A 26,245-nucleotide genomic window follows, 5' to 3' on the forward strand; every position below is an offset into this window, starting at 1 on the left:
AATTCTTTAGAAAACTCTTAAGTTAGCCAATTTAATCACACATAAACTTTTTCATAAGCTCCATCTTTTATATATGACTTAAGAGTTACTCCCACACTTCTCAGCTTTTTTGAACCTTGGGGGTTTCATCCCTGTCCTTTTTTCCCCCTTTTTGAACACTAATGTAGAACAAAGCTTTATTTGACAAAATATTTCCTCATCCCACAGCCTTTCCATTTCCCTGTAATCGCCTTTTCCCACAACTTCTTATATTTCTCTCCTATTAGTCAATATTTTTACTTTGCCTTTTGAAATAACTTTACAAAAATTATGCACTTAACAAAGTTGTTTCTTTTCTCAATAAAGGAAAAGACTTCATATTCTTTTTAGTTTTTGAAATCAAAACTCGGCTTAAACACCTTTTCTATTTCTGGCAAATAGAATTGCACGGCTTAATATCTTGCTCTCAGTGAAGACCTAGGAGAAAAGCCATCTTGCACCAGCTTTCTTTCTTACAAATGATTTATGAAAACACATTTATTAGTAGACCCAAATTCATTGCAAAAGAGAGTTGAATTCAAATGATATTTATGACAGAATGAAACATTAAGATCCTCTGTCCATGTGACCAAACCTTAAAATCCTCATTTTGCTGTAGGTCTGATGTAGACTTTGTTACCACTTGGGTTTTTAAAAGACCCTTTGACATATTGTTTCCTTTGGTTTCAGATGAGTCTGAGTTACATACAGAATGTTACATTACAGGTGGATTTGGATAAGGAAATAAATTTTCCAAACTACCTCAGTAAAAGTACAGGAAGCAAAAGCAGAAAGGGAGAAAGAATACGAAGATCAAAAATTTTTTATGCTAACCCTGTTGTCCAAGAGTCATCCCAAAGATGCTCATACGCACACCAGATTGTTTGAAATAAGGCTTGTTAAGAACACCGACATAAGTGTGCACTAAATGAGTGTCCACAGATGCACCAGCCAATTGCCGTCTGGAGTTCCAGACAGATTAGGTTTTGCCTGATGCTGTTTAGGATTCCTTTTGTTAGAGGCTAATCTTGGAGGCTGAAGCAAGAGTCTCGCCAGAGAATTGGTGTCGGTCAATCTCAAATAGGTTTGTTGCCATGGCAAACACTCCATTTAGCCTCTGTCAAGTGCTCGTCCTAGACACAGCTAATAGACAAATGTATAAAATGACGCCTAAAAACAGTCACATTAATTTAGAGTGCATTTTTAGACAGGTCATTTTTTGTCATAGGCTTATAACTATAGGTCAGTCAGTCTTCCAAGGTCATTCCCCAAGGATTTTTACATGGAATAGAGATGGCACACAACACATATACAAAAAGCACTTAACAAAAGGGAACTCCCCCAAATAAACATCAACAAATGGGAACTTTTCACAAAAGCACAAATGCAACAGGTGGGGACGAGTCCCCTAGGTTCCCTAGTCTCACTTAACCCATGACTTCCTTCCAAAATGGCACCACCAAAAATGCTCCCTGTGCGACCAGAAGATCCACAGGGGGACCTCCCCAAACCGATGGAATCAAGAGGTCCCAGTGAGCTCCCCAGAGGACTCACCCAAACTTGACCAGGGGATTTTGACTTCTTTCAAGTCCTTTTTCCTTTTCCTCAGTCATTCTAGCAGCAGGATTCCTGAGTCTGTAATCCAAGGAGGAGAAAATGGGGGTTCCCTGGAGCCACAGGCTCTGGCAGCTGCTGCGATGGGTTCCCTAGTCTCCCCCTCTTCTCTCAGGACTTCAACACATCTTCTACAAATCTGTGTCCTCCCAGTGTCCAACATTTTGGGTTGAAGACCTTCCTATGTCCCCACCTGGGGTGACAAGTTTGATACTAGAAATTCTGTCCCCCAGTCTTAATCCAAATTCATAAATAATAGGAGCAGGGTTTCGAAGAAAAGAAAGTAAAAATTTATTAAAACAAGGACTGCAATCAGCTGCTAACCTCAAAAGCCACAATCTTCCTCCTGGGATGGGATTAAGGGAAAGCCCAGCGGCAGAGGCTTCAATGTGTGCTGAGGCATGACTTTGAGCTGAAAGGTGGCTTTGGCCTGCTCTTTCCCAATGTACTTGTATGAGTATCCCAAGCTGTATGTCTTGACGTCCTGAACCTTCCTCCACTCCTGTGGTCAGCTAATAAGGAAAGGATCATGACGACCTTGCCTGGAGCTGAAAAGAGGTCCTTGAGTTCCATCACCTGGGGAATGAGGGCTGAGGGGAAGGAGAGAAGATGAGAAAGAACAGAAAAAAATGTATGTTGAAACTTTTAGAAAACGTGAGTAAATGAAGCAGATTGTCTAGTGAAGTGAGTAATCCATTAGGCTCATTCTACAATGTGACAGCATTTAGGTGTCTTTTAGTGGACCCTCAATTTGCTCAGTCTCCTGTATCCAGCAGACTCTTCCTGGCCACTAGAGAAGTGGAAACTTCATGGTCATTTGAGGTCCATGCTCCCACTGGGAAGAGAATCTGGATCCAGGATCTTTGGAATTTCACAAAAGTACTCAGGAAATTGATGGAGTGAGGCAGAATTCAGAGGGAGCCAGGAAAGGATAGGAGGAGGGTCCCAGGTGTAGCAAGGGTTTGAGGAAAGGGATAATTAGTCAATAAGCTTAGGGTCAAACAAAAACAGTCAGCCTGGGGGGCAGGACAGAGGAAGCAAAACAAGGAAGGCACAGCTGTGCTGTGCGTTGTTGAGACACCTGGTCTGGGTATAAAAGCTGCATGGAGCAGGAGCCCCAGACATCACCACCCTCCTCCCAACACCAGCCGCCTCTCCACCATGTGCCACACCAGCTGCTCCTCAGGCTGTCAGCCAGCCTACTGTGTGTCCATCCCCAGCCAGGCCTCCTGCTGTGTGCCCACGAGCTGCAGGCCTGCCATGTTCATTCCTGTGAGATTCCAGGTGGCCTGCCGTGTACCTGTGAGCTGCAGGCCTGCTGTGTGCCTGGTCCCCTCCTGCCAGTCCTCTGGATGCTGCCAGCCCTCCCGTCCTACCCTGGTCTGCAGACCTGTCACCTGTAGCAGCTCCCCCTGCTGCTGAGCACAGTCTCCAATCAGCTGTCCCCATGCAGATGGGTCACAGCTCCCAAGTCCTGTCCTCTGTGGGCCGAGGTTCAACAAGGGAGGCAGGTGGAAAGCCTGCTTTGCCCACCCTGGAACCTGTGTTGAGGACACTGAGCTGAATGAGCTGCATGCCCCCTGCCCCTGCTCATCCTCCAGGGAAGGCCTGACTCTCAGTCAGGACATTCTCTGACCACAGTGACACAAATAAAGCAGCTTCTCCAGTGCGTGACTGTGCTCTGTCCTGTGTTTTTATAAATGTGCTTTGGCTACTCTGCTGTTCACAAAGGATTGCAGTGTAAACCTTTTCAGTCTCACTGTGGCTCATCGCAGGGAGCACTGGGTGGAGGAAGTGACCTTTGAGACTGATGTATTGGGGCCACTGTAGGCTCTGTGATCCAGGTGCATGTGGCCCTTGCCAAGGCCATCTCTGGTTCCTCTATCCTGCCACCCAGCTCTCCTTTCCCAATGTGTCCCCATGTAGGGCCACATGGACGAAGGCCCCTCAGTGTGTCCAGATGGGGTTCCTTCTACCTTGGTGGGAAGTGTTCTGCTTCCTGAGTGCAGCAGGGCCTCCACTCTTCCAGTCTGAGGTCAAGAACTCCATCAGTTCATAGCACACTTGCATCACCTGTCCATGGATGTCCATCTTTCATTTATATGAATAACTGTCATATTAAAGTAATCACACATGTTCTCACTTCCTGGCATTTACTGTAGAGAACATCAGTGACTGACCACTAACCTTTTGGGGCAGTGATTGCGGGATTCATGGGCTCAATGTTCTGTGTCTTTTCTAGAAAATATAGTGGAACCATATTTCTTTAGCTGCCTAAAAACGTATTTTCAAATCAGTCATTTCTGTACATATTGAATCTTTCTAGAGTAAGTTTCCCTCTGTGCAGTGTGTTGAGAGTCCCCTGCATGACAAGGGAGTAGCTTCGTCCCTTTTGTCTCCCCCACAGTTCTTTTATTTTCTCTTCTTGGGGTGCTGAGGTTAGAACCCAGGGCCTTATGCATGTTAGGCAAGTGCTCTATCACTCGGGGACATCCCAGGCTTCCCTGAAGCTCTGCCATGACCGTGCCATATTAGTGTTTCCTAGGGCTTGGGTGGACCTGCCTCTTGGGCTCTGGTCTTCCACAGGGCTCTGGCCTTGACCCATCCTACACGGAGTTCTCACTGCTCTCTCACTTGGACTTCAAACCTCATCTATGCCCTCCAGGCTGGTGATGGCATGTGAGTTGCAGGGTGTTTTGATAACTTAGAACCAAGCTGGTCTGTGACCTCTGTGTTGTTTAAATTGGGTCTGTGGATGAAATTGAGCTGGGTGCCAGTCCACATGGACAAGCAGTCCTGAACATATCACACAGCCATGCTCCTGCTCCATGTATGTGCATGTGGATCAGCACACACCTGACTCATCACAGGAGCACAGAGCAGTCTCACATGCACACTTATGTACACACATATCCTCAGGCACACATCATGAGCATTCAGCACACTAGCTCACATTCCCTCACGCATATCACACTCACACACACACATGCACACACGCACTCGTGCACACACATGCACACATGCACGCACACACATGCACACCCACACATGCGCGCACACACACACACATGCACACACACATGCACACACACATGCACACACGCACTCATGCACACACATGCACACACACATGCACACACACATGCACACACGCACTCGTGCACACACATGCACACAAACACACGCACACACACATGCACACACGCACTAATGCACACACATGCACACATGCACGCACACACATGCACACCCACACATGCGCGCACACACACACACATGCACACACACACATGCACACACACATGCACACACGCACTCGTGCACACACATGCACACAAACACATGCACACACGCACTCGTGCACACACATGCACACAAACACATGCACACACACATGCACACACGCACTCATGCACACACATGCACACAAACACACGCGCACACACATGCACACACGCACTCGTGCACACACATGCACACAAACACACGCACACACACATGCACACACGCACTCGTGCACACACATGCACACAAACACATGCACACACACATGCACACACGCACTAATGCACACACATGCACACATGCATGCACGCACATGCACGCACACACATGCGCACACACATGCACACCCACACATGCGCGCACACACACACACATGCACACACGCACTCGTGCACACACACGCACACAAACACATGCACACACACGCGTGTGCACACACGTGTGCACACACGTGTGCACACACACGCACACATGCATGCACGCACATGCACGCACACACATGCGCACACACATGCACACCCACACGTGCGCGCGCACACACACACATGCACACACGCACTCGTGCATACACACATGCACACACACACATGCACACACACACACACATGCGCACACGCACTCATGCACACCTATTATTGTGTGCTCCTGAGCACAGATGCAGACACGCTGGTCTCTCTGGCAGGAGGTGAAGCAGGATTTAGAACAGAAGAGTTGAGGCTTCTGAGGACTTCCTACTGCTGCTGAGGAACACAGGGCAGGAGCCCCAACCCCTGCCCTCCACAGATGGAGTTCCTCAGGCCTCTCCCAGCCTCTTCTGTGCTGCTAGAATTCCATGTGGGGTGAGTCTAGGAAACAGGTTCAGAACACAGCAACACCAGGATAAGGATGAGAATCTGGACATTTATTAATTTAAGGAAAGATCCATAGGGAAAGCCCAGTTTTCCTTAAAGTTGTGAGGAGGGGAGGACAGGGAGAAAAAGTAAGAGGGCTTTGAGCTGCACATCTGCCCCACCAGCAAGGAGGTCTGGGGAGAGAGGAGGCTCTTCCCAGCTTGACAAGACCACGACAGTATTGTCCACAACAGTTCTCCCTAGGGCTTGTGCAGGCGACCACAGCAGCAAATCCTATATTTGAGGGACTAGATAGCAGAGGTCAGCAGCAGGGGGTGTCCCGCAGTGATGTATCTGAAGAGCAAGATGGGGCAAGAGGGCTGGCAGACCCAGACAATGGAAGTTCACTAGCACAATTTGGACAGCCTGAAGTCCCTGGGTATGCAGCAGGGGCTGGCCATGCAGCAGGCTGGCTGGCAGAGGCAGCCAGGTGCACATGGATCACAAAAAGAGCCACAGAAAGGTTGGGTGGCAGGAATACCTCTTGCAGTCATAGTGGACAGCAGCTGGTGAGGACACAGCACTGAGAAGCAGAGCAGGCGGCTGAAGGAGCAGCTGATATGGCACAGGGTGACTGGGCTGGGTGAGGCTGGAGGGTGGCCTGGTCAGGAGACATCTTCCATCATTTGCTTTGTACATGGGCTTTGGGCATCCTGGCTCCAAGCTACCCTGGAGTTGTCCTCATAGCTGGTGCTGGTTTCCTCTTCTGGCCTCTCCTGTTGGCCTCCCTAGGGTTTCCTATTGAGGTCCCTCAGCTCAGGAACCCTTTCTTACCTGAAGGCTCACAACAGCTCTGCCTGCAAACACTCTTAACAATGAATTTGGGGATAATAATCTACAGGTGGATCTTTTAGAGACCCATCCAAGCCCTAGCTCATCCTGCATTTTCTGTAGTGTAGGTCCACTAGTGAGAAATTCTCTGTCCTTGCTTACCTGAGCATTTTTCATGTCATTCTCAGCTTGGTGGAGTTTTCTTTTTCACAAAAAATCCTGGGTTTCAACTTTTATTTCAGTGGTTTGAAGATGTTGTCCCATTGTCCCCTGAGTCTCTTCTCCCTCTGCAGAGAGTCTGCTGTCATCTTTGTTCCTTTACTTGAGTAACTTTACTTGAGACCTTTGAAGGTCTCTTCCTCCCACTGCTTTCAGCATGTCCTTATTTTTGGTTTTCACCACCTTAATTACTGGGTGGTGTATCTCCTAGATATTCCCACTGGATGGTTAAGGAGGGCTGCTTTCAGTAGGTACCTAGGGTCAGCATGCAGAAGATTCATTTCTTGCAAATCCAATCCTGCCTCTTTCAACTGAGCATTTCTTCAGGTTTCTTTCTAGACATGTTATATCCCAAAAGCTTCCTTTCTGTCAAGATTGGCACTGAAGGTGAAATAAGAAGATGTGGACCTTTTATGAAGTGGTTTTGGAAGCTTTCCAAATGTGCACTCTGTGATTTGTAAGCAAAATTCAGAGAGGGCAGATGGTGGTGATGAAGATATAGACACACATCCTTTCTCTGGCTCAGGGGAAAGACAAAGGGATGGCCTCTGACAAGTGGCTGTGTCCCCTCACCTTGCCTTATCCAAAGAGGTAGCCAATAACCCAGTGCCCAGCTCCGAGCTTCTCTCCTCTAGGTCCTAAGTGACCTGACCTGATGTGGACAGCTCTAGTTCTAAGTGACGATGGTTCTGGTCTTGCTGGTGCTTTCTTGGCTGGATGTTGGACAAGCCCAAGGACAGCCAGGTCCTCAGAGCCTGCCAACCTGCCCAGACTTCCCACTGTGCCTCTGTGAACCTCCTTTAGATTCCCAGGTTACCTGACTATGTGCTTGGTCTAGTCTTCCTCCTTGGAGCTGTCTCCATCCAGGAGGAGCAGAGCTGTGTCTCACCCCAGTTCCTAACTAAGAGGTTTCTTCTGGATGGGGATCCAGGGCCCCCCATGAGAAGGATCCAAACCACCATCCTTCCTGCCATAGGGACAAGGAGTCTCTGTGCCCTTTCACATGTCTGTCCACTATCTGACTCCAGCTCTGAGCTATAGATCTGCATGATGAGTGCACTTGGTGGACTCACTGCATTCACCCTCTGTGTTCCTGACCACCTGAGAAGTGCAAACTCTGATTATTTGAGGACCATCCATACATTGGAAGAAAAGATGGCTCCTAGATTTGGAGTTTCACAAAAGTAAGTCAGGGAGTGAGATGGAGCAAGACAGAGTCCACACAGAGCCAGGATAGGGCTGGCAGGTTGCCAGGTGTGGCAGGGGATTGAGGAACAGCTAATTAGTCAAGAAACTGAGGGACAAACCCAAACAGGAACAGAAACAACAGAAAAGTCAGCCTGGGGACAGGACAGAGGAAGCAAAACAAGGAAGGCACAGCTGTGGTGTGTGTTTGGACACCTGGTCTGGGTATAAAAGCTTCATGACCAGAAGCCCCAGACATCACCATCCTCCTGCCAACACTCGCCACTTCTCCACCATGTGCCACACCAGCTGCTCCTCAGGCTGCCAGCCAGCCTACTGTGTGTCCATCCCCAGCCAGGCCACCTGCTGTATGTCCAGCCCAAGCCACCCATCTTGCTTTGTGCCCTCGAGCTGCAGTCCTGCTGTGTTCATTCCTGTGAGATTCCAGGCAGCCTGTGGTGTGCCTGTGAGCTGCAGGCCTGCTGTGTGCCTGGTCCCCTCCTGCCAGTCCTCTGGGAGCTGCCAGCCCTCCTGTCCTACCCTGGTCTGTAGACCTGTCACCTGTAGCAGCTCCCCCTGCTGCTGAGCACAGTCTCCAAAGCCAGTTGCCCCTTGTAGTCAGGCTACACCTCTAACCCTCCAAGCTCCTGTCTTCTGTGGGCTAAGTTTCAGCAGGGGAGGCAGGTGGAAAGCCTGCTCATCAACCCTGAACCCTGTGTTGAGGATGCAGCTGAATTGTCTGAATCCCCTCAGCCCCTACCCATCCTCCTGACCTCTTAAAGCCAAATAAAGCAGCTTCTCCAGTTCATGGCTGGATTCTGTCCTCTGTTTTCATAGCTGTGTTTTGCTACTCTGCTGATCACAAAGGATTCCAGTGTAAACCCTTTTTGGTCTCACTTTGGCTCATCAGCAGGGAGCACTGGGTGGAGGAAGTGACCTTTGAGGTGATGTGGTGACTTCTGTTCTAGAGGCTCTGTGATCCAGGAGCATGTGGCCAAGACTCACTGTCTCTGGTCACTCTGTCCTGCTTCCCAGCTCTCCTTTCCCCATGCAGGGGCCACATGAATGGGGGAGCCTCAGTGTGTCCAGGATGGGGCTTGCACCTCCTTGGGGGAAAAGCATCGTGCTTTCTCAGTGCTGTGGACTTACTTCAACCGGTCAACATCCAGTCTTTCACTATGAGGTCACAGAACTCCAAGAGCTGGTAGCGCAGTTCCACCACCTGTCCACAGACATCTGTCTTTTATCGGTTGATTTGTAATCGCCATAGACAAGTAACCACACGTGTTTTCACTTCCACCAGAGACGCTAGAACATCAGTGATTCACCACTAACTCCTAGAGGCAGTGATTGTGGGGATTATGACCTCATCGCACTGTCTTCTCTAGAAAACAGAGTTGAATCATACTTGCCTATATGCTTCACGTGCATATTTTCCAATGTAGGCATTTTAATGATACGTAATCTTTTAGGAGTTAGTTCTTCCCTCTCGGTGTTGGTGAACCCCCACATTTCCTGGGGCTAACACCATCCTTAGTCTCCTCCACAGTTCTGTTATGACCATTCCATGGTAAAGTCTCAAGGAGATGAGCAGACCTGTGGTTCCCCAGCTCTGTTTCGACAGGCCACCTCCCTGGGCTCTTCCCTGGAGCTCTCACTGCAGGTGCCTTGTGCTCCCACCTTTTATTATGGCCTGGAAGCTGGTGATGAGATTTAGTTTGCAGAGTGGTTTGCTAACCTGGAACCAAGGCGGTCTGTGATCTCTGTGTTGCTTAAATTGGGCCTTTGTATGAAACTGAGTTGGAAATGAAACCACATGGACATGCAGTCCTGAATATGTGCACATGCCACACACCTACCCCATGGATGTGCACCTGCCCACGTACACACCCGCACTTAGCACCCACACTTCTGCACATGAATACACATGTGCACGAATGCACTCATGCACATGCCTGCACACACATGCACACACACTCATGTACTGTGTATCCCTGCACACAATTGTGCACCGTTGGTCTCCCTGCCAGCCTGTGAAACTGGACTCAGAGCGGGAGAGGTGGAGGGTTTTTGAGACCCTCCTGCTGCTACTCAGAAACACCAGGCAGAGGCCCTGATTTGTTCCGTCCACAGTGTGGGGCCTCTCCTAGACCTTTCTGTGCCTAGTGTACCTCATGGTCCGGGTCTAGAAGCAGGGTCAAAACACAGGAACGCCAGGAAGAGGATGAGAACCTGGGCATTTATTAATCTAGGGAAAGGTCCACAGTGGAGGCCGTTTTCCTTAAAGTCATGAGGAAAGGAAGACAATGAGTACAGGAAACGTTGCCTGGATGTGACCTGGGCAGTGAGTCCAGGATCTGAGGAGTGGGAAAAGAGGGAGCAGCACCAGGTGGCATGCTCCTTGGTTCCCCTAAACATAAAAAATAAAATAAAATGCGAGGAGAAAGATGGTGGAGGTGGAAATGGGAATGAAAACAAGGAGCTCTGGGACAATGCCAAGTCAGCACTGTGCTGTTATTTGCATTCCCAGATAGAGGGAAAGGGGAGGGGAGGGGAGGGAATGGGAGGAGATGGGAGGAGAGGGGAGGGGAGGAGAGGGGAGGAGAGGGGAGGTCCCTGTTTTTGTTCCCATTCTTCCCCTCCACCTCCTTTCTCTTGTGTTTTAAATTGGACAATTAACTTCTATTCACCTGTGCTCAAGTCCAGTGATCCACACTTGGTCTCAAGTTTTCCCATGAGTCATTTGAAGGAATTCGTCTCCATTTCTATATTTTGACTTCTCCCCCATCTGCTCAGCTCTTGTAGTTCCCATCTCTCTGCTTCGGTCCTCATCCATTCATATACTTTAACACACCAATCACAGGCAGCTTAAAGTTTATGTCTCATAGCCCCTGGGTCATCAAGTCCAATTTTCAATTCTGGTTTTGCTGATTGCTCTGTCTTTTTAATGATTGGTTGTTTCTAACTTGCTGAGCGATGTGTCTTATAATTTTTTATTAGATATCAGACATTATGTATTAAACAACTCAAATTGACACAAGCAGTATTTCCCCCTGGCAATGGGTACGCGTCTTCTGTCAGGTCATTCATGTGTGTGCGTGTACACATCCATGTGGGTATGCACATGTGTGCATGCCTGCACGGGGTGGGGGAGGTTGAATTAACCAGTTAGATGTTGACTTGGGTTTGCCTTTTGTCACCGAGCTTCCTTCAATGTAATAAAGGCTGCAGATTCCTCTCATGCTGGCCACCAGTGACGACTTCTGCTTAGAGTCAGGGCTGGGGAGCCCAGTGGTTTTGCTCCACCCTAAGTTTTCAGACATTCACTACACAGAGGTGTCAACATAAACTCTCACCTTTTACCAGCAGGAGGCTGACTTCCTGGCTGCCTGGCATTGTGGTTGGCAGGGTCTCTGCCTCCAGGTCTCTGGCAGGCCTCTGTGCTGGGGCTGGAAAGGAGGCCTCTCAGACTCCCTGCTCCTCCCCCGGCAGCCAGATTGTGCTTTTATTTGTGGCAGTGTTGTGTTTCTTGCCTTCCCTGTTAGCATGGGATTTGCGGTCTAGGCCTGTTTCCCGCCTATCCCTCAAGAGGACTTTTTTCTTCCACCGTTTCTCCCACACAATGTGAGTCTCAGAAGGCAGGTGTGGGGACCAGCACCTTCAGGTCACTCCCCACCCTAAGGACCCTCCTCTTCAGCTCAGCCAGAGGGAAAAAAATGCTCAGAGGAGGGGATATTGTCATATTCTCCAAGGAGAGAACTTCAAAGATGTATGAAGTTGAAAGAGAGAGGCAAGATTTGCATGGGAAAGTGGATTTATTTGCTCACGTGTGTTAGAGAAGGGATCTAAGAGCTAGGATGTCCCTGGGGAATGAGGAAGGAGTGGGCTCTGGATCATGCTGCAGACTCTCCCTGGTGTTCCAGGGCTGACCGAGTGCACTTTCCATCTGCTCATGGGCTAAATCTGGGTTCACAGAAGATAGGAGGGGTACAGGTGGGGCCCATCTGCACCGGGGATGGCTTTCTTGGAGAGTCGTGGTCAGCAGCAGGTAGCAGGGGTGCTACATGAGACAGGTCTGCAGACCAGGGTGGGGCAGGAGGGCTGACAGCACCCAGAGGACTGGCAGGAGGGGGCCACACACACAGCAGGCCTGCAGCTCACAGGAACACACACACAGGACTGGCAGGAGGGGGCCACACACACAGCAGGCCTGCAGCTCACAGGAACAGAGCAGGGCACCTGGCATCTCACAGGAATATACATGGCAGGCCTGCAGCTCGTGGGCACACAGCAGGAGGCTTGGCTGGGGCTGGACACACAGTAGGCTGGCTGGCAGCCCGAGGAGCAGCTGGTGTGGCACATGGTGGAGAGGTGGCTGGCGTTGGGAGGAGGGTGGTGATGTCTGGGGCTCCTGCTCTGGGCAGCTTTTATACCAGGCCTGGGTGTCTCAACAATGCAGAATATGGCAGTGTCTTCCTTGTGGTGATTCCATTATGTGTGCCCCAACATCTTATTATCTTGGGATGCACTTTCCTGAGTGACATCCACTGTAAAAACTTTGCTTCAAGGCAAATTTCTTCCGCAAACAAGATACTCTGGTTTGACTTCGTGTGTCTGACTTTAGGTTGTTGTAAGGTCATCATTGTGTACACAGCACCAATGGCTTGACTCAAGTACCATGTTCTGCTTTTTTTTCCTTTTTTGTCTTGTGTTGTTTATCAATGAAGACTTCAAGTTAATGATGTATATTTTTATTATTTATTTTGCATGGGAAAACTTAGCTCACTGCCTGTTTCTGTAAATAAAGTTTTATTGGAACACAGCATGCCCATCTGTGTGTTGTCAATAGCTGTCTTTGTACCAAAACAGGGAGATCAGTAGTTATAAAAGAGGCTGTGTAACTTGAAAAACCTAGAATATACTACTGCCTGTCAGAGAAACTTAGCTAACTCTGACATATAGTAACTGGTACAAGTGTTTATTTGCTCACGCAACAAATAGTAGTATGTACTATTGGCAGACAGGCCCTGGCCTCATGAGCAGGGGGCAATGAGCAAACAAAGAACAAGGAAGTGAATGCATGAAATAATCCCAGGGAGGAATTCATCAGAAAGAGGAATGAGTACTGGGGGGGTAGTCTGGGTAGTCTCTCTGTGGGGAGACAGTGCTGAGCTGGCTTTGGGGAAGTAATCTGTGAAGATCAGAGAGAGCCATGGGATGCGAGGACACTGCTGCTGGAGTTGGCCTGTCCCTGGGAGGACACTGCAAGTCCTACACTCTTCACCTGGGTGCAAATTGTGCAGACCCAAGGACCAGGTGTTACAATCCATGTTGAGGCACCTGGGGTGTGGAGTTGGGAGCCACTTGGTAGGAAGAATCGGTGAACATGGAGGTGTACCAAGAGACATTATCCAATCTCAAAAAGCGAAGGGAAGAATAGAGAAAGGTGGAAAGGGCCTATGCAACCATATCAAACCGTCCAACAAGTGCATCCAGACTCAGAGGGGAAGAGAATGGTACTAAGCCACAAGCAAGTTTTGAGGTAAAAGTGAACAAAATCCACACATCTGATTTTCTTTAAATACCAAACTACAGATTCAAAGAGGCCTCAGCAGGATAAATTTAAAGAAAACCACAAATGAGCACGTGATAAAATGATGAAAACCAAAGTAAAGTGAAACTCTTGAGAGCACTGGGAGGAAAAAACACTTCACGTACAAAGGAGGAGAGGATCACGGATACTGCAGCAGAGACAATGCAGATGGCAGACAATGGGAAGTTTCCACTCCATGAGAGACATAGTCACAGCAGGAATTCCACATGTATGAACATGAAAACCTGTTAAGGTGGGGATGAAATGAAAACATGTTCAGAAAAGCAAAAGCTGAGGGAATTCCTCACCAGCAGACTTCTCTACAAGAAATACAAAGGCTGCACTTAAGGTTGAATAGAAATGAGGCCAGTGGACTCTGGGCCTACAGGAAGGAATAAGGAATAAAGATATGAGAGGAAGTACAGAGGTAGCTAAATGTAAAAGACACATTTTCTTTCTTTTCAAAATTTACTTGTAAGACAGCTCTGATGTTCCTATGATTTTTAGATGGATAAATTGAGATGGATCTGGCTTTTTTTGGTGGTGGTGGTGGGAATCAAACCGAGGTCCTCACACATGCTAGGCAAGTGCTCTAGACCCCAGGCCTGACAACTGACTGTTCTAAATGATTGATAAACTAAACATTTTTAAAATGCAGTGCATATGTCACACATAGCTGCACAGTTCTCTGTGGTCCAGAATGGTTTTTCACTGTGCCCAGTCCAGAGGAGGAGCTGGTGAAAGGGCTGAATTCTGGACTTGCGTGGCCTTAAGGGTCACTCCCTCAGGTGGACATATATTGGCTTTGGGTCCATTAGGTTTCTAAGGCCTGACTGTGACTTTTGGCTCTAAGGCCTGAACTGGTCTTCAATCCCAGAGTTGAGGTTACCTCTATGACATCTAACTCTTCTTAGGGCTTCTTGGCAGGGGGAGTCTCCTCTGTACCTCCAGCAGCACTGGCAGGACACAGGAATGTCAGAGGCCACCCATGGTGCAGCCAGCTTTGAAACAGCACTGCCTAGAGAGACAGTGGGGCCTCCTGGAAACACTACAGAGTACCAGGCTGGGGCCTATGCATGAGAACAGAGAGCTGGGACGTGAGGAGCAACATTTATCCACACTGGGCACGGTGTCCCCTTATAGAGGACATCCTTGTGTTTTATACTAGCTCCTCACTTTGCCCCGATGGGACCCTTGGGCTGGGAGAGGAATGGGCATGGGCAGCTCAGCCCCTCCACAGCTGAACCCTTGGGCTCCCCTGCAGCAGGGCTGGCACAGGTACCTCCTGACTTCCTACTTACACTTCTGTACACATGGGGTACCCGCCTCCCCAAATGCTGCTGAAGATAAATGACAGCAAATGCTTATCACAGCACCTGGGCAAAGTCAGGGCTCGGTGATGGTTATCATTCCAGTAACAATAATTCCACAGTGAGCTGAAAGCTTGGTTCTCTGTGGTCAGGAAGACTCTGTGGATGACTGAGTTTCCAGATCTAAAAGGGGCTCCCGGTGTGGTGAGAATACTGTGAGTGTGTGGACACCAGATGGGACACTGGAAGTCCATGAGTTGGGGTCCCCTGAACTCAAATCATGGCTTTTCACCATCTAATAAGGCTCTGTGTCCAGGAAAAATAAGGCCTGACAAGTCACAGGGAGCCTTCAGCTTTCGGACTCCTGAACTGAGTGAGGGCCCTCAACAGGAGAGGCCAAAGGAAGAAAACAACACCCACCATGAGGAGGACTCCAGGGTGGGTTGGAGACAGGACGCCTGACCCAGAGTGAGTGTAAAGGCCAAGTAGGAAAGCTGCCTCCAGAGCAGACCCATGCCCCGCCAGATCCCACCCAGCCCAGCAATGCTGTGCCATACCAGCTGGTCCTTAGGCTGCCTGCTGGACTGCCTTGCTTCCCTGTGCTGCATCTCCACTGCTGGCTGCTCAGCCCAGGACTGCAGGAACTGCTGCTGCCTTGCTCCATGTGGCTATGTTGTGCAATGTGGCTGTCTCCTTGTCAGGAGTTCTGTGTGCCCATGAGCTGCCAGTCCTCCTGCCTGGTCTGTACCCCAGCCATCTGCTGAGCCTGTGGCCTCCAAAGCTACTACTAGGTGAGCATGTGACTGCACCTCTGCTCTTCCCCAGGCTCTCTGCTCATGGCCACACAGACCTCCCAGACCTGACAAGACCTCCTATCTCCTTTGCAGCAAGACCCCTGGAACCCAGCCAGTGAGGCAAGGGACAGGCACTCTGGGTCCTCCAGCCCAACTCATCCATGCCACCATCTACACTGCCTCAGGCTGAGTCTCCAGCTCTTGGAGTCTCTTGCAGGAAAGAGCCAATAAGCATCAGAAGCAGATGCCCTGGGTTTGCTTCTCAGGAGTTGTGTCTGAGAGCAGGTCCATACCCCCAATGGCCAGGAGCCAGGTGACCATCACCTCAGGGAAGCCTCTTGGACCAGGGGGAATGCTCCGTGCACTGGAGCTAAGGTGACCCCAGTGGCTTCCTTTTGTCTCACTTTGTCACTTAAGTTTAGGAGGTTAGTTCTTTCTTTCCCCCGCTATGGTGAGAGTGAAGGCTGCTTACTCGTTCATGGTTTCAGAGGGGTTGTCATGGTCTTTTGGCCCCCCGTGCTTGGGCAGAACATATGGTGGTGGGAATGTGTGAGGCAGGAGGATGCCCACCTCATGGTGGACAGGAAGCAGAGGTGACTGGGGACCAGCGATAGCCTTCAAAGTCACTCCTCCAGTGACCTACTTCCTCCAGCTAGCCCCGCCTCCTGAACTTTCCACAACCTCCCAAGGCAGTGCCACCTCCTGGGGACCAAGTGCTCAGCACATGAGCCCATGGAGACATTTCGTAGTCAAACGGTGACAGTAGTGGGGTGGCTCCTTCTGCCCGGTCTATTTTCACTCTGTTCTTTTTTTTTTAAGTATAAAGACAAGTTTAATGTGGTGCCAAGATAAATACTCAAAATTCATGGTTCTTTTTGTGCTAGCGTGTATTAGTGGTACAGGGAGATTCGTTGTGACATCTACATATGTGCTTACCATGTGTCTTAATTAGACTCGCCCCTCCATCATTCTCCCCCATCCTCTTCTCCCCCCTGACCAATTTCACCCTCCCTCTGTTCTTGAAGAGTCCGTGTTATGGTTTGGATCTGACATGTTCCCCAAAGGGCATGAGCTAAAAGCCCTGTTCACCAGTTTATGACACCATGAGAGGTGCAGGACCTTTAGGAGGTGGGGCTTAGTGGGGGGAGCCAGTCACTGGGGCCATGCCCTCGAAGGGGATGTTGAATCCTGGCCCTTTCTCTCTCGTTTGCTTTCTGGCCATGAGGTGAGCAGCCTTGCCCTACCACGTGCTCCCTGCCATGACGTCCTGCCTTGCCACAGCCCCAAAACAGGGCCAAGTGGTCATTGACTGAAACCTCCAAAAATGTGAGCCAAAATAAACCTTTCCTCCATCCACGTTGATCACCTCAGGTATTTCATCATAGCAGAGGAGAGCTGACTAATACAATCCACAAGGCCTTTCTCTCTCACCTATGGGGACCACCATATTCTTAGTATTTGAAGAAAAAAATAACGGACACAGCTTGAATAAACCAGCAAACAGAATCAATGCAATTTCAGTTTTGCCACTTTGTGTTCAGAGGACCTTGTAGGGTCCTGCCCGGCCCTCTTCTCAGGGTAAGCTCAGCCTGGAGGAGGTATCTCTGAGGCTGGTCCCATCCACCCGCTCCACTGTTGCCGGCTCTAAGGACTTTCTGCTCAGTTCTCGGCACAGGGGCTGAGTAGAGCTGACCTGGCTGGCCTGGCTGCTGCCAGCTGACTCTGCTATGCTGGTCCTCTGACTCTCCATAGCTCACAAGGTCTCTCTTTGCTTTGTGTCTCTTCAACCAAGCCTTAAACCCTGAGTGGCTCCGAAGTCCCCCTGGAGCCCACAGGCCCTTTTTGCATCTATGGCGGGGTTGGCACGCAGACACTCACTCACTGGGGGGATCCCTCTCTCAGTGGGCTACAGCCCTGTTTACCCACCTGGAAGCCCCCAGAGCACAGTCCCCTTGGAACTCCAATCTGATGGGCTTTCTTGCTTCTCCCCAACTCCCCACCTGGAATATGTAAGGTGGCTGCCAGGCAGAGAGTGGTGTGGGCCTTGTGCACTTCAGATCTTTGTCTCTTTGCTGCTTTGAACTTGAGAATACTTCTGTCTTATCTGGCTTTTATAGGACAGTGGACCTGCAGCCCAAATTTGGGCTGGGCCTGGGGGCTCAGGAGAGGTGCAGAAAATGCACAGCAGCCCATGTTTTCGGGCACAAACTCTTTATTGATTATAGCAATTGGTATTTGTCAACACCAATTGCAGGTGAGCAATCCTGAGAAGCTCCCAGCAGGCTGCTGCCCCTGAGGAACGTGTAGGTCATCTCCCTCGAAGGGGGAGAGGAGTAGTTTGCTTCGTCAATCTTTCCAGCAGCAGCTGCACAGCCACTGGTCAGGAAAGGGACAATTCTGGTCACTGGCAGGCAGCCTACAGGGCTCCTGAGAGGAGAAGATCCTGCTTAGGGAACAGAGGCACAGCCTTTGAGAGCTGGGAGGCAAACCAGTCAGCAGCTGGACTTCTGGTCTGAGGAGAGGCCACAGCAGGCAGGGCGGGAGCAGGCAGGACGGCAGAGCAGGGACACACAGGAGGCTGCTGGGCCACAGCAGCTGGGCTGGCAGGAGGAGGCACAGCAGGAGGAATCAGGCACACAGCAGGCGGGCTTGCACACAGGGCGGCAGAGCAGGGACACGCTGGAGGCCGCTGGGCCACAGCAGCTGGGCTGGCAGGAGGAGGTGGGCACACAGCAGGCGGGCTTGCACACGGGGCGGCAGAGCAGGGACACACTGGAAGCTGGGCGACAGCAGCTGGGCTGGCAGGAGGAGGCACAGCAGGAGGAATCAGGTACACAGCAGGCGGGCTTGCACACGGGGCGGCAGAGCAGGGACACGCTGGAGGAGGGCTTGCAGCAGACCGGCACACAGAAGTACTGCTGGCAGGGGGAGGAGGTGCAGCAAGAGGGCTCACAGCTAGACTGCTGGCAGGATGAGGAGGAATCCCCAGAGCAGATGGGCACACAGCACACGGGCACACAGCAAGACTGCTGGCAGGGGGACGAGGTGCAGCAAGCAGGCTCACAGCTACACTGCTGGCAGCATGAGGGCGTGCAGCAGCTGGTGCAGACTGACTGGCTGCAGGGGCTGGACACACAGCTCACTGGGGTGCAGACGAAGGTCAGGCAGGAGGCTGGGGCACAACAGCTGAGATCATAGCAGCTGGGCTGGCAGCAGCTGGGGACACAGCAGGGTTCGCAGCAGCTCTCTGGGCAGTCGTCCACCTGCCAGGAGGCGTCAGTGCAAGAGTCATAGGAGCCTGGGAGGCAGACCCGGCTGTCATAGCTCAGATCACTGGAGCACACGGATGCAGCCATGGTGGGGCTTGGGCAGGGTGTGAGTGTGCAGGAGGTGAGTGTGTAAGGTGTGAGTGAGTGGTGTGTGAGTGAGTACTGGGGCTGTGAGCTTTTATACCCCGGTGTGCTGTGTGTTGTCCCGAAAAGAGGCTTTACAAGCCACCCTTCCTGTTGACGTCCAGAGCTGACTGCTGGAGGTCCTCACCCATGCTGCTTATTAAAGTCGCGTGTTCATCTCAGGACTGTTTCTCTGTCCTTCTTATTTTGGCTCCAGTGAAGTCCTGGGAAGTGCTTGAGTCAGGCTCTGCTGGGCTGAGGTTCTAGAAGCAGACACTTGCCCAACACCCTGCTTCCAGCATCCTGTATGTGCACTGATTGCTTTTTGCTTTTAAGCATTTTAAAATATAAAGAAAAACTTGCACATCCTAGAAAATACAACTGGTACAGAGGATTAAGTGACAGGAGGTAAAGTGTCCCTTCCCACTGTCACCTCAGGGCACTTCTGGTGATGTTTCCAGCCACTCTGGGCTTTTTTCCATCTCCATTTCACCATGGTGCAAGACCAATAACACTCTCCCAAGCCATGGTGGATTTACATTTGAAGGCTCTTCCTGTGTCTAAAAACGCCTCAATCCTCACACTTTGGATAGTTTGGCTGGGGAGAGAACTCTTGTTTTGAATTGTTGACCCCTCAAAACAATGAAGGCAAACCTCTTTTGTCTTTTTTTGTCTCTTTGCGTGTATGTCCAGTGTGGCTGGTGAGAGTTGACTATCTTTATAGTTTGTCTTGTTTCTTTTTTTTTCAACGTTTGGGGGAGTGTTTGGTCCTCTTTCTTCACTCTCATTCTAGATGTCATGTGTTTGTCTCCAGGTTTGTGTGTTCGTTGGCTTTCTGGGATTGGAACTCATTGAGACTTGCAAAACAAAAGCTCATCTCAGGAAATGTTTTGCTTTATTTGAACTGCATTTTCCTCCTTCCTGGTCTCTCCTTTTGTGACTCCGAGCAGGTGTCAGCCCTCCTGGAGCTGCTCTCCTGTCTTCACTCTGCCCCGTCTTCCTCGTGTTTGTCCTTTGTATTTCTCTCTAGGGGATTTTCTCGATTTTATTTTCAGACCACATTCTGGTCTTTAGCCATATCGTCCACTGTTTGGTCCTTGCTATGATTTAGTTACTTTGGAATTTTCAATTTCCAAAAGTTATTTATCGTTCCTTTTTCATGGCTGCTTGCTTTTGTCTTGTGCTCTGAATGGAGTTTGTCTTCCACTAATTCCAAGGCTGTTCCTTGGAAGTTTTGAAAGTTCTCCCGTTTCTTAAGCCACTGTTGTCACTGGACATTGGACAAGGCCCCCATTGATTTTCTGGATGAAAGAGCGAGTTGTTTTATTCTGTGCGTTGAGTCCTGCGTCAGTCTCTGTTCCATTTGCCTCTCTATGCAGCATACTGAGGCTCAGCTCAGACCCCTGTCTTGCTTTTGGGCTATTTCGATCTCATTTTTCTTATAACTTAAAGAAGTAGCCTATCAGCGAGCATAAGTGGTTTTGCGAGAGCTGTGACCTTGACCCACCTTCCTGAACCGAAGGGCCCAGTGTCACCTCAGGAACTGAGGGAAAATCAGTACCTCTGGCTCTGGAAGATATTAGCAGGTACTTTGCCTTTGAGACCTGCCCAGCCACGGTGTGACCTCCTTTCACAGCTGATCCCATATGAGCCGGGCTGTGGGACACACTTCTTCCAGGTGTGAAAATGCCAGGTGTTCTGTAAAACCCAAGAACCCCGAATTCTGATTGGCGTCTCTCACGGCCATGAAGGGCTCTTTTCCTCCCGTGGCTCCCCCTCCTCCCCCAGGTCTGGCTCTGGGAAGCCTGGGCTGTGCGAGGACTCAGGAGAGGACTGTGGCCCTGAGGCAGCGGGAGCAGCGAAGTCTCCTGTGGCCTGGGCGTGGACAATCTTTACCTCGATCGGCTCAGTGGGATGGACACTCTGACTCCTCGTTTCTTCCACTTATAGCTGTGACGTGCGCTCTCATGTCCCTCTCTTCTTGGCCTCTGGTCTGCCAGGCTATGTCCAAAGTGCCTTTCAGTCACCCTGCTTTACCCACGGCCCTCAGGGCTCAGTGCACCTGACCCCCCTCTCTGCAGGGCATGGACAGGTGCAGGGGGGTGGAGGGGTGAAGACAGGTGATGCCGGACACCTGTCACCTGCAGGGGATGCACACCTTCATTTTCCCCTCCTGTGAGTGACTTGCACCTTATTCTGCTCTACGTCCTTGGCGAGATGCCCGCCAGGGCTGGGCTTGTTCCTGGGGCCGATGGATGTGCCTCCCTCTGCTCCTTGCTGAGCGAGCACGACTGGTGTGCAGGAGTCTTGTTCTCGGTCCACGCAGTTTCTGTTGCTGGTTTACACAGTTTTTCCTGGGGCTTCAAATAAAGAATGAGTTGAATCATACGTGGGTGTGGGGGTGTGTACATGTGAGTGCATATGTGCAGTGTGTGTACACATGTGGGGGGGTGTGTACACGTGAGTGCCTAAGTGCAGTATGTGTGTACACGTGTGTGAGGGGTGTGTACACGTGAGTGCATACATGCAGTATGTGTGTACACGTGGGGGTGTACATGTGCATGCATACGTGCAGTGTGTGTACACGTGTGGGGGTGTACACGTGAGTGCATACGTGCAGTATGGGTGTACACGTGTGTGGGGGTGTGTACATGTGAGTGCATATGTGCAGTATGTGTGTACACGTGCGGGGGTGTACATGTGAGTGCATACATGCAGTATGGGTGTACACATGTGTGCATGTGTGTGCGTGTGCATGCGTGTGTGTGCAAGTGGGAATATTGAGCCCGGGAGAGTCCTAAGGGCTCCTCTGCCTCCGTTCTTTCCGCGCCTGTCTTCTGAGACACACTCCACCTGACAATGGCTTATGACTTTTTTTACCTCACTTTTTTACTTCACAGAATCCCCTCCGCATTCTTTGACGTCAAATTGAGAACCGGAGTCGTGTATGTGTGAGGTAGACCGTGTGACAGCGTGTTGTCATGGTTACTGCAGTCGAGCTAGTTAACATGTCCACCCCCGGCCTAGGGACCTGTCGTGTGCTGGACACTTGAGAGCTCCTCCCAGCAGATTTCACGTGTAGAGCTCAGCACCTTCCACAGCGGCCCCGCTGGGCATTCTGTCTCCAGAGCTCACTCGCCTGTGTGAATTCGGGGTCCCTTCAGCAGCATCTCCCCCTTTTCTGCCCTCTCCACTCTCTGCTTTTACGGGTTTGCCTTCCTTTTTAAAGGCTGGCTGTTTAGTACTCACTGTGTACGTGTGGCACCGATTCGTCCTCCACTCGTCTGCCCGTGGACGCTGGTTGATTGCAGGTGTCTCCCGCCTCTGTGCTCATACTCAGAAGGGAGGTTGCTGGGTCCTATGGCGGTTCTACATAGGGTCTCCCTATGTAGCCCCAGCTGGCCTGGAATTCACTACGTACCTCAAGCTGGCCTTGAACTCAAGATGCTCCTGCCTCTGTCTCCCGAGCACAGCACTGGGATTACAGGCTGGAACCCCCATGCTCAGCCTCCGCTTCTAATTTTTTGAGGGACACCCACACTGTTTTCCATAATGAGTGGATAAGCGGCTCGTTATTTTTTGATATAGCTTTATATTAAATATGCCAGCATTTTATTTAAAATCTCTTAACTTTTTATTTTTAAATGAGATTGGTTTGTGCATTCTCTCTCTCTCTGCTGGTTTTGGCACTAGAATTTTGCCAGTCTTTCTAGGTAAATCCAGAGCACCCCTGGCTTGTTCTAAGCTCTGGAACATTTTCAATCTTACAGACACGGCTTTATGCTGAAGGTTTATCACACACACCTTTAAAACCACCCGGATCTTTGCCTTGTGAAGAATCAGATCAAATTTTTCATTTTGTTAGTCAGTGTACTTAATTTATATTTTTAGAACATGATACAATTCTTTTATAGCTTCAAATTTTAGGATAAAATATCAATACTGCTTTATCACACTTAAAAACAAAAATCTTTGAGCCATGAGCACATTCCTTTCTTGTTTTTATTATTATTTTCGGTGGTCTCTGTGTCTCACTTCTTTCTCTGAGCATGTTTCCAAGATCCTCCATGTTGTCATGCTCGACTCTGATCCTTTTTATGGCTGGGTAATATTCCATTGTGTGGATGTACCACATTTCATCCATCCACTGGTGAACACTGGGGAGTTCCACTTTCTGGCTATTCAGAGGCCATGTATGTGAGTGGACACCTCTTTATAGGACATATGCCTTCATGTCTCTTGGGCTGATGCCTGAAACTGGACTGGCAGTGTCATAGGGTCACTCTGTGATCAACATTTTAAGAAACTGCCATCCAAAGTGGCTGCACCTAGGACTGAGGCTTTGATGAGGCAGAAGACACATCTCCTGGGTTTTGTAGCTGAGCTCTCCCCAGGAAGAACACATCTGGGGACATCAGGGCTCATGAGGTCTTGGGTGTCTCAGACGTCAACACCTAGAGGTGACAGTGACCAACAATGGAGGAGGTCACAGTGAGCCTGGTTCTCCGCCTAACTTCTGTTCCAACCCTGTGGCCTCAGAGGGCACAGAGAGGAGACCAGACGCTTGTGTGAGGACCTGACTCCTGATGGTGTCGAGCCCAGGATCAGGGCTGAGCTGTTGGCCATCCAAGAGCCACAGCAGGACCAGACATCCTGGTCCTTTGGGTCCTGGGGACTCCTGCTGGCTGCCCCAGGTGGTTGGTTTCAGGGACTGTGAGGTGGGTGGCTGTCCTGACCATGGTGCCCACTGTGTGGCGGGAGGCTGGGATTGGTGCTGGGTCAGTGTCCTCCGGCCCCTCTCTGCAGGGCTGGGGTGAAATCCAGGATCTCTATCAGGTCCAGCTGCTGGCAGTGAAGACGGGAAGGGCTTTGCATCACATATGGTGTCCTGGACTGTGTCTGGGTGTTTGGACAAAACCCAGGATGTTGGGGTTATGGGAAGGGTGTCTTGAGATCAGAAGCCAGGAGCCCCCAGATCTCCAGTGGAGGTTGTACAGGGAGGAGGCCATCCCCAGCCAGTCGGTACTGTTGACCCTGCCTGGCAACAAGGGACCCAGGTAGGGATGGCAGCCCGATGAGACGCTGCTCCTGTGTTGAACTGAGGGGACAGGATGGCGCTGGAGTGAAGCCGACTTGCTGGGCTGCAAGGATGGGGAAGCTGTCCAGGTGTCCTGAGTGACAAGGAGCTGAGGTCTCTGGGAGTGGGGCTGGGCCCAGGTGGGCTCCCCCAGTCCTGTGGGGCAGGTACAGAGTTGGGAAGGCCAACTATGGCTCCAGGGCCATGACAGTCCCGGGGGTCATGTTGCCCTACCAGCCCTGGACTTGGTTCCCAGGTGGCTCTCCTGAGCACTGGGCTAAGGTCCCACAGGGCTACCAGGAGCCTGGCCTCCAGGATTCACAGAAGTCATCTTCCTCTCCCATGTCTACAGCCAGACAGAGGGTCAGGTGAGACAGAGGCAGCTTTATTAAGACTCAGGAGGTGCCAAGGCCCAGGAGTGACTGGAACTGCTGGGGTGGGGACTTATCTGAGGTGAGGGGGCACTGGGGAGCTGCAGGGGCCTCCATGCCAGCAGCACCAGGGAAGAACATGGGGAGCAGCCCAGGAGTGGCAGCTTATTTACTGTGGTTGGTGGCTAGAGGGGCTGGGGCATTGGGAAGTGACCACATGGTGGGAACAGGAGCCTGGATGAGATTAAGGTGATCAGCAGCTGGACTTCTGACCCAAGGAGAGGCCACAGCAGGCTGGGCGGGAGCAGGCAGGGCGGCAGAGCAGGGACACACAGGAGACTGCTGGGCGACAACAGCTGGGCCGGCAGGAGGAGGCACAGCAGGAGGAATCAGGCACACAGCAGGCGGGCTTGCACACAGGGCGGCAGAGCAGGGACACACAGGAGGCTGCTGGGCCACAGCAGCTGGGCTGGCAGGAGGAGGCACAGCAGGAGGAATCAGGCACACAGCAGGCAGGCTTGCACACGGGGCGGCAGAACAGGGACACACTGGAGGTCGGGCGACAGCAGCTGGGCTGGCAGGAGGAGGCACAGCAGGAGGAATCAGGTACACAGCAGGCAGGTTTGCACACAGGCCGGCAGAGCAGGGACACACTGGAGGCTGCTGGGCCACAGCAGCTGGGCTGGCAGGAGGAGGCACAGCAGGAGGAATCAGGTACACAGCAGGCGGGCTTGCACACAGGGCGGCAGAGCAGGGACACACTGGAGGAGGGCTTGCAGCAGACGGGCACACAGAAGTACTGCTGGCAGGGGGAGGAGGAGCAGCAAGAGGGCTCACAGCTAGACTGCTGGCAGGATGAGGAGGACTCCCCAGAGCAGACGGGCACACAGCACACGGGCTTGCAGCACACAGGCACACAGCACATGGGCACACAGCAGGACTGCTGGCAGGGGGACGAGGTGCAGCAAGCTGGCTCACAGCTAGACTGCTGGCAGCACGAGGGCGTGCAGCAGCTGGTGCAGACTGACTGACTGCAGGGGCTGGACACACAGCTCACTGGGGAGCAGACGAAGGTCAGGCAGGAGGCTGGGGCACAGCAGCCAGAGGCACAGCAGCTGGGCTGGCAGCAGCCGGGGGCACAGCAGGGTTCGCAGCAGCTCTCTGGACAGTCGTCCACCTGCCAGGAGGCATCGGTGTAAGTGTCAGAACAGACGGACCTGGTGGACATGTTCATGGTGGGTTGGGCTGGAGGAGGGTGTGGGTGGTGTGATGGGTGAGTGGTCAGTGGTGAGTGGTGTGTGATGCTCTGGGCTCCTGGGCTTTTATCCAGGGAGGGTGTGCTCTCCCTGTCAGGAGGCTCCACAGTGCCCTTCCCTTTCCGGGTTGGTGTTGGAGTCACGAGGATCTTCCCCAGGGCTCAGTTCATAAACTTCCTTTGGCTGCCTGGCCTGGGCATGGCCCCACAGGATACCAGGGACAGCCCGCAGTGGGCAGACAGGGTCACAGCAGATGAGCCTCCCTACATTGGCCCTGCATCCTCCACTTGGGGCATCGCCTGCCAGGATGCCTGGTGTGGGCTCCTGGCCCAGGTATGCTCTCTGTGTTCCTCCAGCCTCTGTCCCCAGTGGCCTCGGCTGGGTGGCCCATCCCAGCCTGTGACTAGGGATGGAACTGCTATTTGTGCAGACAACATGAAGACAGCCCTCCCTATAGGCTGAGGTCACCA

The 26,245-nt window shown here is 51.3% G+C and overlaps 2 protein-coding genes across 4 annotated transcripts in view; one reads left to right on the plus strand and one right to left on the minus strand.

Annotated features, from left to right (window-relative positions):
• The window catches only part of Tspear (thrombospondin type laminin G domain and EAR repeats), a 188,969-nt gene that overhangs the window by 76,462 nt on the left and 86,262 nt on the right, over nt 1-26,245 (plus strand). The gene's annotated exons all lie outside the window — the stretch shown is intronic.
• On the minus strand, nt 17,858-25,934 carry LOC109694969 (uncharacterized). Of its 3 annotated transcripts, none has more exons than XM_074072507.1 (2): nt 25,386-25,934; nt 17,858-18,745 (listed from the first exon to the last, which is right to left on the minus strand). In XM_074072507.1, the coding sequence occupies exons 1-2, from the start codon at nt 25,751-25,753 to the stop codon at nt 18,172-18,174; spliced, it is 942 nt and encodes a 313-aa protein (XP_073928608.1). In that variant the 5' UTR covers nt 25,754-25,934; the 3' UTR covers nt 17,858-18,171. The 3 variants fall into 3 exon arrangements, with proteins under 3 accessions (XP_073928608.1, XP_073928607.1, XP_020032809.2); XM_074072506.1 differs by lacking the exon at nt 25,386-25,934 and having other exon boundaries at nt 17,858-18,400; nt 18,491-19,188; XM_020177220.2 differs by lacking the exon at nt 25,386-25,934 and having other exon boundaries at nt 17,858-19,193.

The sequence above is a fragment of the Castor canadensis genome, chromosome 5 (assembly GCF_047511655.1).
Source record: "Castor canadensis chromosome 5, mCasCan1.hap1v2, whole genome shotgun sequence".
NCBI lineage: Eukaryota > Metazoa > Chordata > Mammalia > Rodentia > Castoridae > Castor > Castor canadensis.